At 34.7% G+C, this 22,617-nt stretch overlaps 1 protein-coding gene across 1 annotated transcript; it reads left to right on the top strand.

Annotated features, from left to right (window-relative positions):
* The first annotated feature begins 8,869 nt into the window (after window positions 1–8,869).
* Window positions 8,870–13,608, top strand: LOC112051299 (telomerase Cajal body protein 1 homolog). The gene is made up of 5 exons (XM_024089885.2): window positions 8,870–9,434; window positions 10,500–10,688; window positions 10,934–11,097; window positions 11,970–12,259; window positions 13,250–13,608. Exons 1-5 carry the CDS (start codon window positions 8,998–9,000, stop codon window positions 13,499–13,501), a joined length of 1,332 nt encoding a protein of 443 aa, XP_023945653.2. The 5' UTR covers window positions 8,870–8,997; the 3' UTR covers window positions 13,502–13,608.
* The last annotated feature ends 9,009 nt before the right edge of the window (window positions 13,609–22,617 follow it).

Genomic DNA, 22,617 nt, shown 5'->3' with positions numbered 1-22,617 from the left:
TACAGTAGCTACCTTTTGTTAGGAATTTAAGTTGTGTAATCATGTCATCTCTTTTTATTTTTATTTATTTATTTTATAACAATATTTATATTAGATATAATAACATCACCATTAGGTAATGACCAGGATTTCTTTCTGGGGCACGCAGGTCTGAGTCTGACACCACCAAGTGTCTCCTGCTACTAAAATTTCTCTTAACAAGTTCAGTGCCACATCACACGACGTCGCGTGAAACGGCCTTTTACGCTGAGGCCGGTAACGCGACATCCCGTGGTGATGACTAACAATCTTGTACGAGCTATAGAACATCAGCTGTATCATATTGGCTTTTAGTATTTATTCGGCCACTAAAGGAAGAAATGAACTTTTTTGTCTCAGACATTCTTTTTGTCATTCATGTGGTTTTTTCATAAACGAAAAAAACGAACAAAGTGATTCATAGGTAGAAAATATTATAATGTTATTTTTCAGTTTCGTGGGAACGTTAAAGTTTTGAAATCGAATCTACTCAGCATTAGAATTAAAATCTACGAGTTATCAATAAATACTCTGTGAATCTTTACTTTCTAAACATACTAATATTATACAGGTAAAGTTTGTGGGATTGTAAGGGTTAATCTCTGGATCTACTTAACCGATATTCAAAATTCTTTTAACACTATAAAGCCTCGTTATTTGTGAGTGTTAAATGCTATAATTTATCTCCGTATTCTCACGGGAACGGGAATTACGCGGGTGAAACCGTGGGGCTAGTCTATACTAATATTGTAAAAAGGTAAAATTTGTGAGGTTTTAGAGGGTAGACTCTGGAGCTACTGAACTGAATTTAAATATACTGTTAATAATAGAAAACTACATTATTTATTAGTATTATAAGCTATATTTTATCCCCATACTCCGAGGAGAAAACCGCAGAGCGTCTGCTAAAAAAAGTTTGAGGAATTGTAAGGGGTTATCTCTGGATCTACTAAACCGATTTTGAATATTTTTAACCGACTTCCAAAAGGAGGAGGTTCTACGTTCGGCTGTATGTATGTTTTTTTTTTTTTTTTTTTTTTTATGTATGTCCAGCGATAATTTCGTCAATTATGGACCGATTTTGATAATTCTTTTTTTGTTTTGAAGGGTTTACTTCCAGGGTGGTCCCATTTTTTTCATGTCAGGATCTGATGATGGCATCCTGGAGAAATTGAGGGGAACTTTCGAAAGTTGTAGAGACGGCTAGTGCGTTTGTTAGTGTTTCCATAAGATATTTTAAACCACTACAACTTTATGAAGGTTTGGAGTTGGTCTGATGATGGAGCCGAAACACAGACGATGGAACTCGTCAACGATTTACAGCAGTCACCTTTTGTTTGGGCTTGATTAATTTGTATTGATGAGTACTTTCCACCTATATGGGTTGTGACTGTATTAAGGGTCTGGTGATGAAGACGAGGGACAGTGAAGAGAACTCCTCGACGGTTCACAGTAGCTACCTCGTGTTTGGACTTGATAAATTTGTATTGATGAGAACTTTCCATCTAGATGGATTGTGACTGTATTAAGGGTCTGGTGATGAAGACGAGGGACAGTGAAGAGAACTCCTCGACGGTTCACAGTAGCTACCTTGTGTTTGGACTTGATAAATTTGTGTTGATGAGATCTTTCCACCTAGATGGATTGTGACTGTATTAAGGGTCTGATGATGAAGACGAGGGACAGTGAAGAGAACTCCTCGACGGTTCACAGTAGCTACTTTGTGTTTGGACTTGATAAATTTGTATTGATAAGAACTTTCCACCTAGATGGATTGTGACTGTATTAAGGGTCTGGTGATGAAGACGAAGCACAATGAAGAGAACTCCTCGACGGCTCACAGTAGCTACCTTGTGTTTGGACCTGATAATTTTGTATTGATAAGAGCTTTCCACTTTGATAGGTTGTGACTTTACACACGCAGTAGGTGTGCTAACACTAAAAATAAAAAAATAAAAATTTTAATAAAAAAAATTCAACCGACTTCCAAGTTTAAAAATAACTTTAACTAAAAAGCAAAAAATAACATCCTACCTATGTGCTACCTTCTGATCAGTTTGAAGGCGGTGCCAAGCCAGTGTCGTGTTTTAATTAAAGCTGTTTCTGAAAGAACCACAGAAATTTTGTAGTTAAAACGTGTTTAATTCAAACATCACTGTCTTGGCACCGCCTTCAAACTGATCAGAAGGTAGCACATAGGTAGGATGTTATTTTTTGCTTTTTAGTTAAAGTTATTTTTAAACTTGGAAGTCGGTTGAATTTTTTTTATTAAAATTTTTATTTTACCAATAAAAAGCTACGTTATTTGCGAGTGTCGTAGGCTATTCTATCCACATATTCTCTCGGAAACGGGAACTACGCGAGTAAAACCGCGGGGCGTCTTTTAAAATATTATAATGAGGTAAAGGTATTGTAGGGGTAATCTCTGGGTGTACAGCACCGATTTTGAAAAATTTTTATACCACTAGAAAGCCACGTTATCTGTGAGTGCCTTAAACTATATATTATCCTCATACTCTTAAGGAAACGGGCATTACATGACTGAAACCGCGGGGCCTCTACTAAAATACTATAAAAAGGTAAAGTTTTGGGTATTGTAGGGGGTAATCGCTTGATCTACTACTACACCGATTATGAAAATTATTTTAACATACTAGAAAGCTCCATTATTTGTTAGTTTTTTTTCGTATTTGAAATTTATATGGGACCTAATTCGAAATATATTTTTTTTCATTATAGTTCCTTTCTAACAAAACAAAATTATCAAAACGGACTGCTCAGGATTGTGATGTTTGGAAGTCCCTACAAAAGGCCTATGTCCTACAGTGGACGTCCATCGGCTGATATGATGATGACGATGATGATAAATTTGGAAAAAAATCCAACTCTATGGTTAGGAAAACAGGGGATGATTGAGTGTATACCCATTAATTGTAAAGTAAAACTACGCAGAACTTTCTTATAGTGAAGTAGATTTTGATTTTTGATTTGGCTAGGCATTTCACCCAAGCACATAAAACGCGCTGCCTAGGCCCACGCGCCTAATTATACGGTTTGTTTTAGGGCCTCCGACCGTGGCCGCCGCATTATACCCAAGCACATAAAAAGCGCAAAATCCGGCCGCGCACCGAATAGCTCAAAGCAAAAGCGGGACCGGAGCGGAAAAATAGCTCACAACGCGTTCTGGTCACAATAAAACATCAAATGTCGGTCTGTCTGTCTGTGTGTATGTTCGTTATAGGAACAAAAACTGCTCAACGGATTTTAACGAAACTTGGTACAATTATTCTTCATTCTCCTAGATATAGTATACTTTTCATCACACTACGATCAATAGGAGCAGAGTAGTGAAGGGTAAACGTATGTAGGGAAAACGGGAGACGTTACTCCCGTTTTCGTAAGAAGAGGTTTAAGGGTGGACGAAGTCGCGGCCATCCGCTAGTCTTCTAAAATAGTAGATTGTTATACAAGGGGCTAAAAAGACCCATTATATACGAGGTATTTTTAGGGCCCGAGACGTAAGGCGAGGGCCGCCTAAATAGAAACCGAGTTTATAATGGGTTTAGCCCCATGTGTTACACTCTGCTTTTCACTACGATTGCGAGAAAATAAAATAGTTTAGTACATGTTCAATGATTTATTTTAATTGAAAATTAAATGTACAAAGTCTACAATTTTGGATATTAAGGACAATGCTTTTACCCGGTAACATAATTTCCGACTACTGTGAAGATGAATAATGAGTATGTGAGGTAAACGTGGGAGATAATAGTTTAAAAAACTCCTTTCGTAAGTGAATCCATTCGTTGTTGTTTTCTCCACTTATTAAATTTTTCGTAGGTATTCGTAGGTATCGTAGGAAAGTATTTAAGTAAATGCGTTTCGACTTTGATGGTAACAGATTGAAGATTTCATCCATCTCCAAATTAAGATCACCATTCTCACTAGATGAAAACAACAATAACAATTATTGTTGAAAAATATGTAAGTTATGGTCACAAATTTACAATGAATTTCTGTAAAAAATCAAGTGTGTATTATTCGCGCCAATTGTTTTTAAATTCCCGCTTTTTAATTTTATTTTTTTCACATGAGAAAAAGGCAAAGGTATTACACCGTAAAGGATGTCCCATGTCTTCAAATCTCGCTATATTCGCAACTCGATAAAAATGAAATAAAAAAATAAACGCATTCCACAGACAAGAACGGTGCATTTTATTCCAATTTAAAGTTTTTTATTTATTTTCCAAAACAATCGGGGCCTTACCTATAATGATTCTATTTTCGAATAAAACCTCCTCCGTTTTATAGTAGGCTAGTACTTAGCTAGTACTCGTAACAGACAAGAATTAAAAAAACAAAATTACTTTAGCCCCTAGAGGCTAATATGCTTGTTTAGCCCCGCTGTGGAGTGGTAATATAACAGTGTTTTTGAGCAAGAGTAGTGAAATAGTAGATTGTTATACAAGGGGCTAAAAAGACCCATTATATACGAGGTATTTTTAGGGCCCGAGACGAAGGCGAGGGCCGCCTAAATAGAAACCGAGTTTATAATGGGTTTAGCCCCACGTGTTACACTCTGCTTTTCACTACGATTGCGAGAAAATAAAATAGTTTAGTACAATATTCAATGATTTATTTTAATTGAAAATTAAATGTACAAAGTCTACAATTTTGGATATTAAGGGAGATGCTTTTACCCGGCAACATAACTTCCGACTACTGTGAAGATGAATAATGATAATAGTTTAAAAAACTCCTTTCGTAAGTGAATCCATTCTTTGTTGTTTTCTCCACTTTATCTGGGTAGGTATTTAAGTAAATGCGTCTCGACTTTGATGGTAACAGATTGAAAATTTCATCCATCTCCAAATTAGGATCACCATTCTTACTAGATGAAGACAACAATAACAATTAATGTTGGACAATATATAAGTCAACGTCACAAATTTACAATAAATATCTTAAAAAAATAAAGTGTGTATTATTCACAGCAATTGTTTTTTAAATTCTCGCTTTTTAATTTTATTTTTTTCACATGAGAAAAAGGCAAAGGTATTACACCGTAAAGGATGTCCCATGTCTTCAAATCTCGCTCTATTCGCAACTCAATAAAAATTAAATAAAAAAATAAACGCATTCCACAGACAAGAACGCTGCATTTCATTCCAATTTTAAGTTTTTTATTTATTTTTCAAAACAATCGGGGCCTTACCTATAATGATTTCATTTTCGAATAAAACCTCCTCTGTTTTATAGTAGGCTAGTACTTGGCTAGCACTCGTAACAGACAAGAATTTAAAAAACAAAATTACTTTAGCCCCTAGAGGCTAAAATGCTTGTTTAGCCCCGCTGTGGAGTGGTAATATGACAGTGTTTTTGAGCAAGAGTAGTGAAAAATACTTTATTAAAGTTTATTTTTTACTAATAGAAATGTGGCAATACGTTAAAAACACGAATCACGCGTCTTCGCGTGATGAATATATATTTAAAAATGTATAACCTTTTGTATTATTTTACCGAAGATTCAATATAAAAGTATTATTAGAACAAAAAAATGCAAATTAACGGCTTTTTAAGCAACTTAAAAAAAAATGGAGGCGGTTCTCAATTCGACACTTGTTTTTTCTTAACCAATTTTAAAAATTCTTTTTTGTTAAAAGATTATATGTTTTTCCAGATTGGTTCCATTAAATTTTTATGACAATCGTTTCAGTAATTTTGTTTGTTTTTTTTTGTTATTTTCAAGTCGTTTTGTTAAAAAGATTTTATTAATGTTGGCCATTTAGGTAATTCCAAGATTTTGGTTTGGCAATGAGGCAGAACTTGAACCTAGTACCTCGTGATCCGCACGGGCTAAGCACTGGACCAACGAGACAATAACTATTATTTTATTCATACTATTGTACAGTGTTAAATGTTCAATTTTTAACCAAATTTCATTTTACATTACAGGTCAACCATGCAGAAGTATTCAGCAACACAGTCTACATCTCTCTATCGATGCATTTGAAGACATGCGAACGATTTAGAATGGACCATAATTATAGTGTCCCACCTATTAACATTGATAATGGCTTTTTCACTGCTGAAATAATATTATTCATGAACAATTTGTTTGATAGCCTTAATGGTGGTGGTCATAAAAGTACCAGTTTACGTAATGCTTTATCTTTAGAATCAGATCACTTTCAGTTTTGGAATGAAGCAGTGAAAAAACTACAATCAATGAAATTTGATGCTACAGGCTCAAGAAAAATGAGGCCAATTTCATTACGTAACTTTTGTCACGATATAAAAACCGTAAAGATTTTAAAAACATTTCAGGCGTTAACTTCTTGAGTCTTCAGCAATTAAACCAGGATCCCCTAAAATTTTTTTCACAAATCAGAGGTCATGGTGGCTCTAATACACACCCAGATTGTCACAATTTTATTTCGTCATTTAAGACATTGTTAATTAATGATATGACATCTGATAGTTCTATATATGCAAATTGTTCTTGCGATAAAGATAAAATGCTCGGTTCTCTCAGGAGTTTAATTAATAGACCAAAAATAGATATTCAATGTATTGATGTATTGACACATCTCAACATCAAAATTTAGATTTCATAGATACTTGTATTCCTTCCGAAAACGTTTTTCAAACTCAAGTTGTGTTTTTGCAGGTGCAATTTGCAGATATTTATTTTCAAAACTAGATAGTGCAGACTGCCAAAGTTGTAAAAATGCACTATTGTCTGATGTAAATGAACCATTTCACTCTTTAATTGAATCCAGAGAATATAATGCAAGTACCAGAATTTTTTATCATCCGTCTCGTAATCTTTTGAGTCTTGTATGACAATGTATTTATTTAATTGAAGAAATATTGCCAAAAATTTGTAACGTTTACATTTACACAGATTTAATTAACGTATTTAAAAATCGGCTCGATACTTCTTTCTTATCTTGTGACAAGCATAAATTGAATTTTTTTAACGCTTTTTGGTTGTTTGTCATTAGAATGCAAGTCAGACAATGGTGTATTAATTTTAATAGGAAGATGCACAATGTAGATACTAGAAAGAAAGGAAAGGAAATGGAAGATATGCTTAAAAATAAAGTAAGTTAAGGTGTAGCTATAGATCTACACACCACCAAAGTCTGTAATTTTTTCATACCGTATTATTCATATTTTCTTAACTTTGAATTTAAATTAAAGATTATTTTTCATGCTATTTATCAGTCTTTCAAATTTCCATTTTGAATTCTTTCAAACTATTACTTTTGTAAGAGTAAGTGATTAGGTATTTGTATTCTATTATTATATTTATTTTTTGTTAGACTATTATTATAGATTTTTGTTTGTTAAGAGTTAACTCAAAAACTTACACTACTGATTTTAGAAATCCACTCTTTACTAGAAAGCTACATCTGTAACTTATACAGGGTGCTCGGGAGTATTTCCCATAACTTCAAGGTAAGGTAGGAACCGAACTGCATAACTAATATTTTTTTTAACTAATAAATAAAATCTTTTTATGTCTTCAAACATTAAAATACGTAAAACTTGGCTACGTCATAATTATAAATATGTATTAATGTATTATGTACGTCATTATATAAATTTATTATTATGTATTAATTTTCGTTAAAGAGTAACCCCAGAGTTATAGGAAATACTGCCAAGCACCCATTATAATCAAAACTACTATTCCGGTAAAACCATGGTCAAGTCTGCTAGTAATATACATATAATTAAGTATAAGTCCTAACAAATCTGTGCCTCCTGTGATATCCTGTTCTTTTTGTACTTTTAATTAGAAATCTTGCTCTTTGTATTACATTCTAATGTATATTGTAAAAAAATTGCTAAATTTGTAAAAAAAATGTTTAATATTGAAACAATGTGGGATTTCACAGTATTATACGTGCTTTGTGTTTTTATTGTTTTTAAAACTATAATTTTGCAAAACTCACAATCTTTGTTTTGTATGACAATAAATTACATAATTTTAATTAGGTTTTTAGGTAACCTTACTTACACTTACTTATTTTTATTATAATGGTCTCTGATCCGGCATTAGAAATATATACCCTCATATGTTTTTAGTGATGATAAATAATATTTACAGAGACACATTATAAAGAGGTTGCCTATTATACTTAAGTTAAAATGATTGTTTTATAATTAATATTTTACAAGGTCAAGTAAAAAAAAAATAGTAAAGAACTAATATTATGTTGATTCTGTTACACTGTTCTATCTCAAATTTATTTGTTTATTGAATCCTATAGAAAAACAATATGTAAGTGATTTTCCACCAGCCTAAAATTTGTATGTACACAATATTTGTAATTTTGGGGATTGTGAATGATAATTACAATTGTAAATAATGTTTTTTTTTAAAGAGCAACCACTGAGTTTCTTGCCGGCTCTTAGTAGAATCTGCCTTCCGAACCGGTGGTAGAGTCACTACGCAATTAACAGACAATAACAAAATAAATAGATTTAAATATATTAAAGGCTTTTCTTTTCCTTAAAATCTAACAAGTAAATATAAATTTAGGTGCGCTAGTAGTGTAAGAGAAAACCGGAAATTTCTAAAATCGGTACATTAAAAAATCTTCAACAAGTGTGTGTGTTCAGCACTAATTTCTCTAATTACGATTTTTGCACATCCCTAATTTTACTACGATTTATATGCATGTGTTGAATTAGAAAGAGATAGGACTTTCCCCCCACATTTAATTTTTTCCCAAGTGTAAAAGAGAGGTCCGAGAAATTTATGAATGACATTTTTATACACACATACAAAATTTCTAACCAGCACAAAGCTTTGTTCTGAGTCAGAGGTCTGCTTCATTTGTGGTCTGTGTGTTTGACGTCTGACGTCTGCGAAACAAAGTAATTTTTCTGCTTTGAATTTTTCACATTTTTTTAAAATACAAAATAATGTACATAGAGTTATAAATAAAACTTCAAATTCCCAATATGGATAATTGTTCCATGCAAATAGACGACACTCCAGGACCGGAAATATGTGAAAAAGAACCTGATATTCATCAAATAGTCGATGTGCCGGTTGAAAATACTGATACACCTTTTTACGAGTACCCTAGTCTTTTTACTAGTAAAACCTTATTAGAGCTGTGTAACTCCTCTTGGTCCCGAACTGCGAGTGCTAAGCAGGACGTGCAGCCTTATCTACGTGGCTGTAAATGGTCACCAGATGGGACCTGTTGCTTAACTGTAGTTAACAACGATGGAGTTCACATTACAGAGGTCCCTAGGGATCTGTATACAGGGACAGTTAGTCCTACTCGAACTATTGACGTGCTAGATTCCACCATACACGTGAAAGAGGCAGGTCTTGTGTATGATTTCTGCTGGTACCCTGGAATGAATAGTTGCATACCAGAAACATGTTGGTAAGATATTTTTAATGACCTTACAAAATAAGTCCTAGTGTGTTTTTGTGTAATTTTTCAAGTAAAACCATGTTGTGGATAGTTATGATGGTGGATTATGAATATGTATACAAGCCATCTGAAATACTTAAATTAAATGTAGCTAACACAGGAAATAGTAGAATATAAGCATGATTTGGTAATAAACACCTAATAAGTATTTCCACAATTTAGACTTCTTTTATTCTAATTCTTGTATGATCTAGTTTCTAGTTTATTAGAAAATCTTAGATAAAAATTACCCCAATCACATGGTGCAACTGCTGCTAATTAAGCCATATAAGCCAACATTCACACCCACTATTACACTATTAAAGTCATAATAATTTGACTGAGGTTGGTTGCATGTTCTTATTAACACAGTGCTTTCTTCTCTCCATGTAATAACCACTGTCAATAACATCATAAAATGTGCAGTCCCTTAAAAGCTATCTTAAGTTTACACTGTATTTTATGATTATTTTATAGATATGATAATTTTACAATATGAAAATTGTCTCTGATAATTTGATGAAAGTTCATGGGTTTATTTAGAGTTAATTTATATGGAAGTTGATAAATAATAAATACACTATCAGATGCCGCACAGCTTTACCTACATAGTACCCATTTTTGTGGAAATACAGGGATACAAGTAAAAGTGCCTGTGACACTCATAAATAATATTATTGGTAAAGAATTTCAAAAAAACAGTATATCCAGAGATTACCCCTTACAACCTCACAAACTGCCTCTTTATAATATTAGTATAGATAGTATAATGGGTGTAACAAGGTGTAACAGGCAGGGGGAGGGACAGCTATGAGATTGTCAATATAGTGTCCCACCGTCGGTTTCAGTTTCGGTTCAAAATTAATAATGGGTTGGTTTTGCGAAATAATGGGTTTCGGCTGAGAACTGGGCGAAACTACAGCCAAAACCGAAACCGTGGCTGAAGCATTCTGTTTCAGTTTTGGCTGTAAAAATTGGTTTAGTCAGACAGTATCATATGCCCATGGATAGTATAAATTAATATCTTCATTACAGTTGGCTCACCACTCGTCAGAATGCTCCGGTACAGATGTGGGATGCATTTGATGGTTCTCTAAGATGTTCCTACAGAGGCTTCAATGCTGTGGACGAAATGGAGCCAGCGTTATCTGTCACATTCACAACTGATGGCACAAGAATCATAGCTGGTTATAAGAAAGTGCTGAGAACTTTTGATGTTGACAGGTATTAAATTGTTTTAATACTTTGGCATGAGAGGTTCTTCATCATTATCAACCCATATTCGGCTCACTGCTGAGCTTGAGTCTCCTCTCAGATTGAGAGGGGGTATCATTTGCGTACTATCCATTAATTACAGGACACCTTGTATATTTGAGGGATAATAATTGAGTTAGGAATCTTATTTTAATATATTACTAAAGCAACATAAGGTTGTATATTTATTATTAAACTCTGTTTAAACTATTCAGGCCTGGAAGGGATTTTGCTGAACACAAGACCAACTCTCCTGCATCTTGTTTTGCAACTGACAGTAATTTGCTGGCGATGGGCTCATGGAATACCACCATAACTCTTTATAATATGAATGAAATTGGAACTTATAAAAGTATTGGAAAAATGCATGGGCATTCAGGTAGATTTATCATATATATTTTATAAACACTTTTTGACAAACTCTGTGGTGCAGTGGAGTGCGCGGAAATTTACAAGACGGAGGTCCTGGGTTCGATCCCCGGCTGGGCCGATTGAGGTTTTCTGGACTAGCTCTGGCTGGTGGGATGCTTTGACCGTGGCTAGTAACCACCCTACCGGCAAAGACGTACTGTGAAGTGATTTAGGGTTCCGATACAATGTTGTGTAGAAACCGAAAAGGGTGTGGATTTTTCATCATCCTCCTAACAAGGTAGCCCGCTTCCATCTTCGATTGCATCATCACTTATCATTGGGTGAGATTGTAGTCAAGGGCTAACATGTAAAGAATAAAAAAAATATTTAGTAGAATTTTTTCACTTGATGGAATAACACAAATAAAATTAAGTAAATATATAATAAAATTTAAGAGATCGCTATGAAACAATATCCTTTTTTATTCTACTTTATTAAAGTTTTGTGTGTTAGATTAAAAATAAAATTAAAAAGTTTATTTATTGAGTAAAAATAAAAATAACTTTGATATTAAGTTTTTGACCGAAAATGCTTGTAAACTAAGCCTAATTGAAATAAATGAACTCTGACATTGACTGTAATAGGGTAGTTGACACTTTTTTTTAATGGTCTTAAATAGTTCATTATCAATCTATTTTTTTAAGCAGTGTTTTTGATGTTTGGAAAATTAAAAAAAATACGTGATATTTAAATTAAGTATTATATAAAATTCTTAACTTCTTTATTTGGTATTGATATATTACGAACCCTTATTCCATGTACTTCATGAAATTAATATTGTTTGTATTAAATTTGATATGAGTCAACTACCCTATTCAAACATGAAAATTTACCTTGCAGGTGGTGTTACACATTTAAAATTCACACCAGATGGACTAAAACTAGTATCTGGCGCGAGAAAAGACCACAGACTTCTCGTATGGGACATCCGATATTATAGGAAACCTTTAAATATACTTACTAGAGTAGTGAAAACAAACCAAAGAATATATTTTGATGTATCACCCTGTGGTAAATATTTGATAACCGGCGGTACCGATGGAGTGGTCAAAGTTTGGAATGTTGATACAGTTAATTGGAAAGATAGTCTAGATGTCACTGATGTTGACAAAGATAATTCTACTTTTAGGGTAAGTGTGCAATTTTTTGGACTACAAGTATCATCCGTTCTAGCCAATGATAATTTTATACTATAGATTTTTTTTTAAAAGAATAAATGCCATATCTTTTTTTTTAAAAGAATATTTGCCATATCTTTTTTTTATTATGACCAATATTCCCATTCCCCTCCAACTAGTCGGAAAAGACTTATTAGGAGTGGGTACAACAATAGACCAAAGGGGCAGGGATCGAACCACCACCCCTCAGTGATGAGTCCGACCGCTCTTACCGTTGAGCTATCGAGGCTTAGATTGAGTATGGGTTGGGTACTTAATATATACACTGTATATAAGTATAACATAAACAATTACTTGTAGATATTGGATAGAAGCAGGCGTTACTTTGCGGAAGTTCATCATGATTATATAATGATTTATTTATTTTGCTATCATCCGCGAAAATTCGGCGAACCCATGCGACAACGTCACCCAGGTCCGACAAAATACTCTCTACGTACGTTTCACCCCGAAACCGGAGCATCCTCAGGAGATGTTGACTCTACAACGTGCAATAATAAATAAATCATTATATAATTACTTGTAGCTTAATTTTACTTTTTAACCGACTTCCAAAAAGGAGGAGGTTCTACGTTCGGCTGTATGTATGTTTTTTTTTTTTTTTTTTTTTTTTTTTTTTTTTTTTTTTTTTTTTTTTTTTTTTTTTTTTTTTTTTCGTAATATTTTTAAATCTTAGTCCAATGGAAATAACACTAGAAAATCCTACCTGGTCTCCACAGTATGGGTCACCTAGTGAGAGACCAACTACTACTTAGTTTTATAATAATATTTTTTGCATATAAAGATATTTTTTTAATATTTTTTGTTTTGTAATTTCGTAATCCGGCTTACCACCGGACAATTTGACCGTCTTTCTGAGTGACGTAATAAGTTATTGTAGTTTTCCTTTTAAACCGACTTCCAAAAAAGAGGAGGTTCTTAATTTGAGTCTATTTTTTTCAGTTTCCACTACACAGAGATTGTTGTAACAGTATATCAATACATCCAATAAGACCGATCCTAGCTACCGGTTCAGGACAATATCATCTCCACGATCCAATATTGACACCAGAAGATGGGGTAAAGAAGGAAAATGGACAAAGTGACATTACCATAAATGACAAAAATGCTAATTCAGCTATAGACAGTGATATGAAATATTCGAGTGTGTCCGAAAACAGTTTAGTGTTTTGGTGGATCGGTGATATGACTTAAACACTTTTCAATAGTTTTAAGTTTATTTAAATAGCATTGTAAGTAATTGTACCTAATTGTAATTGTGTAAAAAAAAGATGGAAAATTAAAATGTGTCTATGTACTTATATATATATTTTTTTAAGTACAACAGAGAGAAATCCTGTATGAAGAACTCCTCCATAACATCCTCTCTCCTCTTCTCATCCTCTCATCCTCCTCTTTTCTAATTGCTTTGTTCTCCCTGTCCATCCAAAATTATATAATTTTTAGAAATGCGCCGACTATGGCTTTAGCCGACTAGCCGACTTGCAAAGATGCGCTAGCTGGTTTAAGCGCAAGCCTTCGAATGTGTTTCGTTTATTTGGCATTGTTTTCTTAATGCCAAGCAAGCGAAGGATTATAAAATTCGAAAAAAAGAATCCTGAGCGTCGCGCTCGCGAGACATTCCCTTTGAATGTACGAGAGGAAATTAAATTTGCTGTCGTGCACAACAAATTTTTTTATCTCACTACAGCGAAGAAAATGTAAGTTTTGTAATCTAAGTAGTTATAAGAAATCTCAATTTGGCAATATATAGGTATCCTTTGTAATAACTCTTTAGAGGTAAAATTCATATTATATCCTCCACTCATGTTTTATAGTTGTTAATTTATCACAATAATACAAATAACATTTTTTACTTTTTCCCTAGAAATGAAAGGAGCCAAAGCCGATGTCGCATTTAGTCTGGCGCCGCCGCACTAGATGCATCCTTTGTAAGATATCCTACCAACAACAAAATATATAATCAATAATACAACAACAAATATAATCAATACTTCCATACAAATATTATAATTGCGAAAGTATGTGTCTTTTTACAGCCAACCCAGTGAACCGATATGGATCAAATATGGTATAGAAGTAAATTGGGCCTTGGAGCAGAATATAAAATACATTTTTATAACGGAAAAATCCATGGTTCCCGCGGGATTTCTGAAAAACAGAATCTCACGCGAGTGAAATTGCGTGCGTCCATTAGTTTCTCTAAAAAACAACCTGGAAATTAATAAAGGGACCTACCACCAGGATTAAAAATAGGATATTAAGGATGGCGTACTAGTTTATGAAAGTAACTACCTTTTATCTCACTTGCTAAAAAAGGTATCTTTTGCTTGGCGAATTCTATATGCAGGAAAATAAATAAGTTCATTTGAAAGAAGACTCGCAACCGCACATACAATTAATTATTTTCTTTTTTAGGTAAGTATTCTTTATAATTTTAAAACATCTCGATGAACTTGATTGATAGAAGTAATTCTTTTCTTTTTGATTTTTATTAATTTTTTAAAACATGAATGGTCTTGATCGTGTGCAATGGATATATGATTTCTACATAGTAGGTACTACAAACGTTTCTTCGCTGGACTTATTAACTCCCGACGCAAAAAGAGGGGTGTTATAAGTTTGACGTGTTTGTCTGTCTGTCAATCTGTACCATAGCTCCCGAATGTATGAAGCGATTTCAATTTAGTTTTTTTTTATATTAAAGGTGACGAAGTTGTTTTTGTATATGCGAGTGTTCTAAGACATGTTTGATGAAAATCGGTTGAGTTAAAAGTTGTGGGATGTGAAAGTGGGGAAGAATAACCGAATGTCTGCAAATATACTCGAGTGGGATCTCAAATGTAGGAGTAGGAGAATATTGATAAGTTTATCGAGATTGTAATTAATAATTAATTTCATGACATTCGGGGGTTTTTCAAAAGTCTCAATTTTATGTTATATGAATATTTTGCGTTGCGAATGGCAGGTCATTTATTGTGCTCAGCTCATTATTATTATGCTCAGAATTCTTTTTTAACAACTCTCATTTACTCGGTATTCAATACGCGTAGGTACTCACAGAAAACAATTTTTGCTCCCTTGTATAGCCAATTAACTATTACTTACCTAAAAGTAGGTACATATAAGTACTTACCTATAGGGTAAAACATACCGTCAACTTGGGAACCTCCTCCTTTTTGAACTCTGTTAAAAATGGTCATCTACCTACTCATTTTGCAGGTCGTGAATAAGTTGTAAGCCGCTTTTCCAAATTGGACGTTTTGTTCAAACACAACTTGAAGCTTCAGGGAAAGGTAAGTAATAAAATAAACAGAAGTTCACAATTACTTTTGGTGACACGAACGAAAAGTTGTCCGGTATTCGTAAATTAGACCTGATTAAAGTCCAGGGGCCAAAGGCAAATGGCCGATTTAATCTAATTATATATTCAAGCCCCACAAACCGTTTATCGCATTACGAAGTTTGTTTCTATTGGACCTCAAGGGGTGATGAAGTTCAGACCAAAAGTCGTTAAGATAATATTTTCTTCCTTTAATTGCAGTTGGTCAAGTTATCTCGCCTTATTTATGTATTCCACCATATTTTTTGGTAATTATTTTAGAACGGAAGCAATCAGAGTTATTTAAGCTGAAAAATCTCTTAATTTTGAGATCATTAGGTATAGGTAATATTATTAGCTGACGCATGCAACTCCATTGTTGTAAAATTCTATTTTAGCCCTGAAAATGACAGACACAGACTTACATTTTTATATTATAATATTGCGTCGTAAATAGTAATCTGAGACGGATATGACGTCGCTTGATCTCATGGTGGCTCGTGCTGACAAAAGGTGGCGCGACTTGTTTCCGTAAAGAGTGGGGAGTTAGCGAGGGATAGCGATCGGTTGGCGAGAACGACTTGCGATATTAGGTGCTCGTCGTACGGTCGCCTTCATAGCCTTTGGGTCTCATTAGGCGATGCTTCTGCGCTCGCCCAACCCCTCCGGTGTGATCGTCGTGGTCCTGCGTCACAACAGATATGTAGGTAGGTAACTTTGACGGCGTTGGATTTACTAGACGGAGGTCCTGGGTTCGATCCCCGGCGGCTTAAGCCTCCCAACCTGCCGGACCTGGACCAATTAAGAAAACCTCAATCGGCCCAACCGGAAATCGAACTCAGGACCTCTGTTTTGTAAATCCACCGCGCATACCACTGCGCCACGGAGGCTGTCAATTAGTAGTAGGTATATACTTATTTTAACTTCTAATAATATTATACTTACCTATTTTATTGGGTATAAAATAAAATCAGAGGGTTCACAAACCAAATATAGGATCATTTGGATTGTTAATGGAATTTTTCCCCTTCATTTGTGTTTCAGGGCACGATTTACTTGTTTATTGTTTTTTTATCACTTCATCGAAAACGAGATCATCGTAAAAAGTTTATCGCGGCATCGATTTACCAATCATCTCCATTATTTTGTCTGGGTCGCAATGAATGGGGATTTTTCAATCGGCTTCAAAGCATGGGTAGGTTGTAATAGTACAACCGACTTCAAAAAAAGGGGGAAGATTTCAATTCGTAATAACAAAAATACAAAATTCTATAACTATCGTGAGTGTTATTCAAATAATAAAACTAATTGATTATGAAACACGGCTAAAACTCACATGTTATTAGGTCGGAGTACGCTCGACTAGTTTCGAACCAATACGGGGCCCTTAGTCATGAGCTGGTTCTTGCAACGCAGCACGATCCAAACTGCGAAGCGGCTGCGCGACGCGCAACTGCTCGCATCGCGCGCTGGGAGAGTGAAGGTTCCGTTACACTCCGACGGTTCATTAGTGTCATCTTCATTAGACTCGTCTTTTTGTAAGCAAACCTAACTAACGCTATCTTGTTCCAAGATCGTTGTATGTGACAATGAAAGGAATAGCGGTTTCCACGCTGTCGGCAGCAACCATCCATGATTCTGATTAAAATTCGGGTGACGATTAATTTCTATTGCTTGTCGTATCTTAAGAGGCACTAGAAACTACGTTTCACGTGAGTTTTAGTCGTGTTTCATAATCAATTATTACAAAATTCAAAACAAACAAACAAATAATGAATAAAATATTCGTTATTTTACTCTTGAAGTTGTTATATGTTGGCAACCCTATTAACAACCCATGTTCAGCTAACTGTTGAGCGCGAATGAGAAGGGATAGGCTAATAGTCCACCACGCTAGCCCAATGCGGGTTGGCAGACTTTACACGTAGATAATTAAGAATTTCTCTAGTATATGCAGGTTTCCTCACGCGTGCCTCCTTCCTTCACCGTTTGAGATACGTGATAATTAATTACTTAACAAATTGCATGCCCTAGAGCAGAGTCGAACCTATGCCGAATAATCAAAGGCATTGGTCATATCCAGGTCATAAAGCTATCATGGCTCTACCAAACCTTATCAACTTAAAAATATACTACCTAGCTTTTTCAGCTTATAAAAAGTTTACGGAATACCTAGTCTTTCCATAAAGTTATCTACGGCTAATTTGAAAAGTTTGCCACTTAAAAACGTTATCAACTTCAACTGATTGTACTCGTAACTATCAGTAATTAATTAGTAGTTCGAGAACTTTAGAGTTTTATTGAATTCCTAGGGAGGTTATATTTTTTTCTTCTGTTACATTTGTGACTCCCAATCTTTAGTGACTCTTGGGTGTTCGTTAGGTATTTTACATCGTTTTGTAAAATTATTAATTAAGTACGAGTAAGTACCCATTACTAGCTTTATTTGCTGGAATAGATATAGATACTTCCTTTTCTATAAAGTATAATAATATAAATATCCCAGTACACTTAAATAAATATTTTATTATATTGAACCGTGCCTACTGTTGATGGTGAGAATTTTATGATGATGATCTATGCATTATAATAAAATTAATTATTTTATTTTTATTCTTTACAAGTTAGCCCTTGCCTACAATCTCACCTGAAGGTAAGTGATGATGCAGTCTAAGATGGAAGCGGGCTAACTTGTTAGAAGGAGGATGAAAATCCACACTCCTTTCGGTTTCTATACGACTTTGCCGGTAGGCTGGTAACTAGCCACCGCCGAAGACTCCCACCAGCCAAACCTTGATCTTGTTTTGATCCTAGAGCTGAAAAAGAAGGAGTGGTACATAATGATAAGACTGTGATACCAAAGGTAGAGTCAGAGTTTACCCCCCACAACACTACAAACTTTACCTCTTTATAATATTAGTATAGATAAGTACCCCACTTCAAGAGGGTAGGTATATTATGTAGGCTATTAGGTAGGTATACAGGATGCTGTATTGGGGAGTATTTCCCATAACTCTGGGGTTATATTCTTTACCGAAAATTAATTAAAAATATTCAGTAACATGTGTTCTAAAATGTATATTTTCGGAGTAAATAATATTTCTTTTGTAAATAGATCCTAAAATGTGTGCCTTAGAACTACGCATCCTTATAATTAAACGTAGCCAAACATTAAAATTGTAAAATGCAAGAATAGATAAAGGTCTGTGTTACATGGATAGTCGGAATTATTTGAATTTCTTTGTATGAAAACATAAAAAGACTTTATTTTTCAGTTAAAAATATTAGTCATGCAGTTCGGCTCCTAGAAGTGCACTCGTCAACACCTTGAAGTTATGGGAAATACTCCCCAGCACCCTATATATACTAAGGTACGGTACCTATAACATAACAGAGAATTGCCCATGATCGAAGTAAATATTCAGATCTTCGCCATTCAATGAGGTTTACACCATACGGAGCGATTGAATGGGTATTCAATTGCGTATTAGCATACGGTATACCTACCTACTTATACGAATAAGTAGGGGGACTAGTTCAACAGTTAACCACCTTTTTTATAACCATTGTAACAAGAACATTTTTTCGTCCAAATAAATGTTTATGATATAGAATCGACGGGTAGGTTCATTGGCTATGAAATGCAAATGAAAAGTAGTTTAAATTACTTATAAACTTTCAATAAAAATGATTATAATAAAAAATGAGAATCGGCTAACTGTGTCCACAGTATAGTACACACACTATTAATCAGAGGTTTACCACACCTCCCTTGATCGCAATTGCCCAATATCACTTGTAAAGTATAATCACTATAAACACAATGTCTAAAGATGCACTTCTTGTGCATCTTTAGACTTTTTATATTCATAAAGTACACATATAAACATAACTAACCAAAGAACGTGAAACGAAAAATTACTTACGATTTATTCAAACATTGATCACTGACTTTCAATTATTTGCCCACCACACAATTACTGTGTGCGTGAGCTCGCCACCGACTGGGCAGCGGGGCGGGTTACCGGTGGATCATTGAAATTCCTAAATTGTACGAATCGGCAACGTCGAGATTATCGAATATAGCCATGGCCAATTGTGTACAAGTGGCTAACTGTTGGACTACCCACCCTACGTTTGCCAAGCAATCACATCCCAGGTATTGGAGCATTAGCATAATCGTTCCAAATTTTTCCCTGTAGGTAATCTTACACCGCTCAGGATAATTAATACGTACCTATCTATAGCAAAAATGTTTTTTAATATGAATAAGATATTTTAAAACAATTTATTTTATTACCCATTACTACTATTACGATTTAGCTGAAATTTAAATAGAGTTATACCTTGGACCCGTAACATTCTGTTCTTCACAAATGCGGAAATAGATTTGTAAAGACAATTTTTTGTTTACAACCGATTTTTACACTAAAGTGTTTTTCAGATAGCATGTGTACGGTGACAGTTCGTTTCACTCTTAGAAGTTTTATTGCCATTTACGATACCTAATAGTGCGTAATAAGAACGTTATACAGGCAACTGTCACCGTACCCATGCTATCTGAAAAACACTTTAATGAAGCCATAGGTATCCGCTAGCCTATACTAATATATAGGTAGGTATCAGCGGCGAAGAGTACATGCAAGTCGATTCCCGCCGGGTTACCTTTAAAATTCATGCATATTCAATTCATTGTTGTACTGTATAGGTATAGATTATAAATGAGAAACCGGAGTTTGTTTCACGCTATATGAATTTCTTTTTCTTTGGGATTACTTACCGCCATCTGAATACCATCCTTCGCCACTGATAGGTATATAAATTTTACTTATTTTAGTAGACTCAAAAGTGATTATAAAAATAAGAAAACTAATGTCAAATTCACAACATTTGTCAGGACAACTTAATTAACAAATCAAACTGTAACTAAAACAAGACCCTAGAATGGCAGAGAATGACCTTGAGTGAAGTCACGCACTTGTGAACGATGTGTGTAGGGTTAAAGGCGCCTTTGATATCTAACACTCCCCTTTTCCACTCAAGTCACTCTCCCCGCCTATCCCAAGTAACCCATAAAAAATTACACAACAAGATATGTGGACGGCTCGAACGCCACTAGCACACTAAAGCCGTTCGTACCGTAAGCTTGTGAGGTTGTAGAGGGTAACCTTTGGAGTTCACACGGGAGCGGGAAGCGTGGGTGAAATCCCAAGGCGTTCACTAGTAAGTATTTAAAGGTGAAAGCCCAGCAAGAGAAAATTAGAACACAAATAAGGGCGTCCAAAAATAGATTAAGAATTTCGTAAAATCATCTTACGATAAATATAAAAGTAAAGAAAATTTCGCCTAAGTTCAATACAACCAAAATAGGCCGTGGCCTTAATGAATTTGGTTTGAAGTTTGAAAACAAGTAGGCGTTAATGTTGAATACATAAATCTACCTATTCTTATATTGTTATTGGGTACAAAAATACATCTTGATAAAGCGTTACGAACTTGAAAGCGCCAGTATATTTTTTTCCTTTATACTTCTACGGCGAAGGTTTGAGGACGAGGTCAGATTTGTTACGTTTCAATTCCAACTACAGTCAAGACTGTAGCGGACTTTCTGTGCTCTTCTAATACCCCTGGACCCAAGTAACGGTGTTGAAGCTGAAGTCTGATTAACCAAGAACCAGCAATTGAATAGGTGCCATCAGAAAGTATGTTTTATGAAAATTATATATCGAAGGTTATTTAAATGTACAATAAGTAAATATTGAGTATTCTTGTAGGGTGTAGTATATTGGCCAATGTAACAATTAAATTAAAAATAATCCTTCCTTGAGCAGGCTTTTAAAATTCAACAATTAATGCAAGATTCAAAATCGTTTATTTCAAGTAGATACTTAAGTTTACTTTACAAGCACTTTTAAAAAGTTACATTTCGAAAACGATCTTATGTATCTACGCATCGCATATATCTACCAATTTGTAGGTTACATTAAGGACCAGAACTAAAACATTAATTAAAATAAAATATTCATTTTATGCTCTTACTCTCTATAAAGCCAAAAAAGCTTCACGGTACCTAAATGAGCCGGCCTCAGCATCGAGGCTAGAGGCCATGGGCCCTCAGCACCAAGAGGCCATGAGTACGATCAACTGCCGCTGGTGTTCGCACCCGGGACTATTTAAAAGAAAAAAAAATGTGACCTAAAAAAAGATACACCACATAAGCACACACACTCATATGCACAGAATAGAAAAGAACGACCACGCGTACACAGACTCACCAACCATCTACTCACACCCGCACACCCACCCAAAGTCACTGAATGTTTGCATGGTCTGGTCTCTCAAAGGTCAAATGTCAGTTAATTGTCATCAAATTTGCCATACCTTTTAAATATGACCAATATTCCCATTCTCAAATAAATCGGGAAAGACTGTATTAGGAGTGGGTACCACAATAGACAAACGGAGCGGATCGAACCACCACCTCTCGGTGATTATTTCGACCGCTTTACCGTTGAGCTATTGAGGCAGGCAATAAAATGCTATATACCTTTCAGTTTGTACTCTGGTCTTTTGACCGTGAAACTATTCAGACTTCCAATATGTATACGTATATTGACGCGAAAACCTACAGCCACAATTTTTGGCACTCTTAAATCTATTCAGGGTCTGTAGTCACGTGGCACGTCGATTCTCTTTCTACGATCGCAAACGCTTTCGAAAACTACAAAAATGTATGAGAATGACAGATCCGATCGCTATCTTGATCACGTGACCTGTCTATACCAAATGTCATTTCCATGCATTTATTTAATTTTCAAAGCGTTTGCGATCGCAGAAAGAGAATCGACGTGCCACATGGCTAGATACCCTGGTCTTTTGACCGTGAAACTATTTAGACTGTATACAATACAATATGTAGGAATACGTATATTGACGCGTAAATCTACATCCACAATTTAGACTTTAGCACTCTTAATGTATTCAGGTT

This window comes from Bicyclus anynana, chromosome 16, assembly GCF_947172395.1.
Source record: "Bicyclus anynana chromosome 16, ilBicAnyn1.1, whole genome shotgun sequence".
Lineage (NCBI taxonomy): Eukaryota > Metazoa > Arthropoda > Insecta > Lepidoptera > Nymphalidae > Bicyclus > Bicyclus anynana.
Note: the sequence above shows the minus strand (reverse complement) of the source record. Positions and strands in the feature narration are given on the sequence as shown.

Excerpts from the sequence above, each read along its gene's own strand:
- LOC112051299 (XM_024089885.2), top strand. The coding sequence starts at position 8,998 with ATGGATAATTGTTCCATGCAAATAGACGACACTCCAGGACCGGAAATA. Across the intron at positions 10,689-10,933 it reads AGAACTTTTGATGTTGACAG|GCCTGGAAGGGATTTTGCTG; the intron begins GTATTAAATTGT and ends TAAACTATTCAG. Across the intron at positions 11,098-11,969 it reads AAAAATGCATGGGCATTCAG|GTGGTGTTACACATTTAAAA; the intron begins GTAGATTTATCA and ends TTTACCTTGCAG.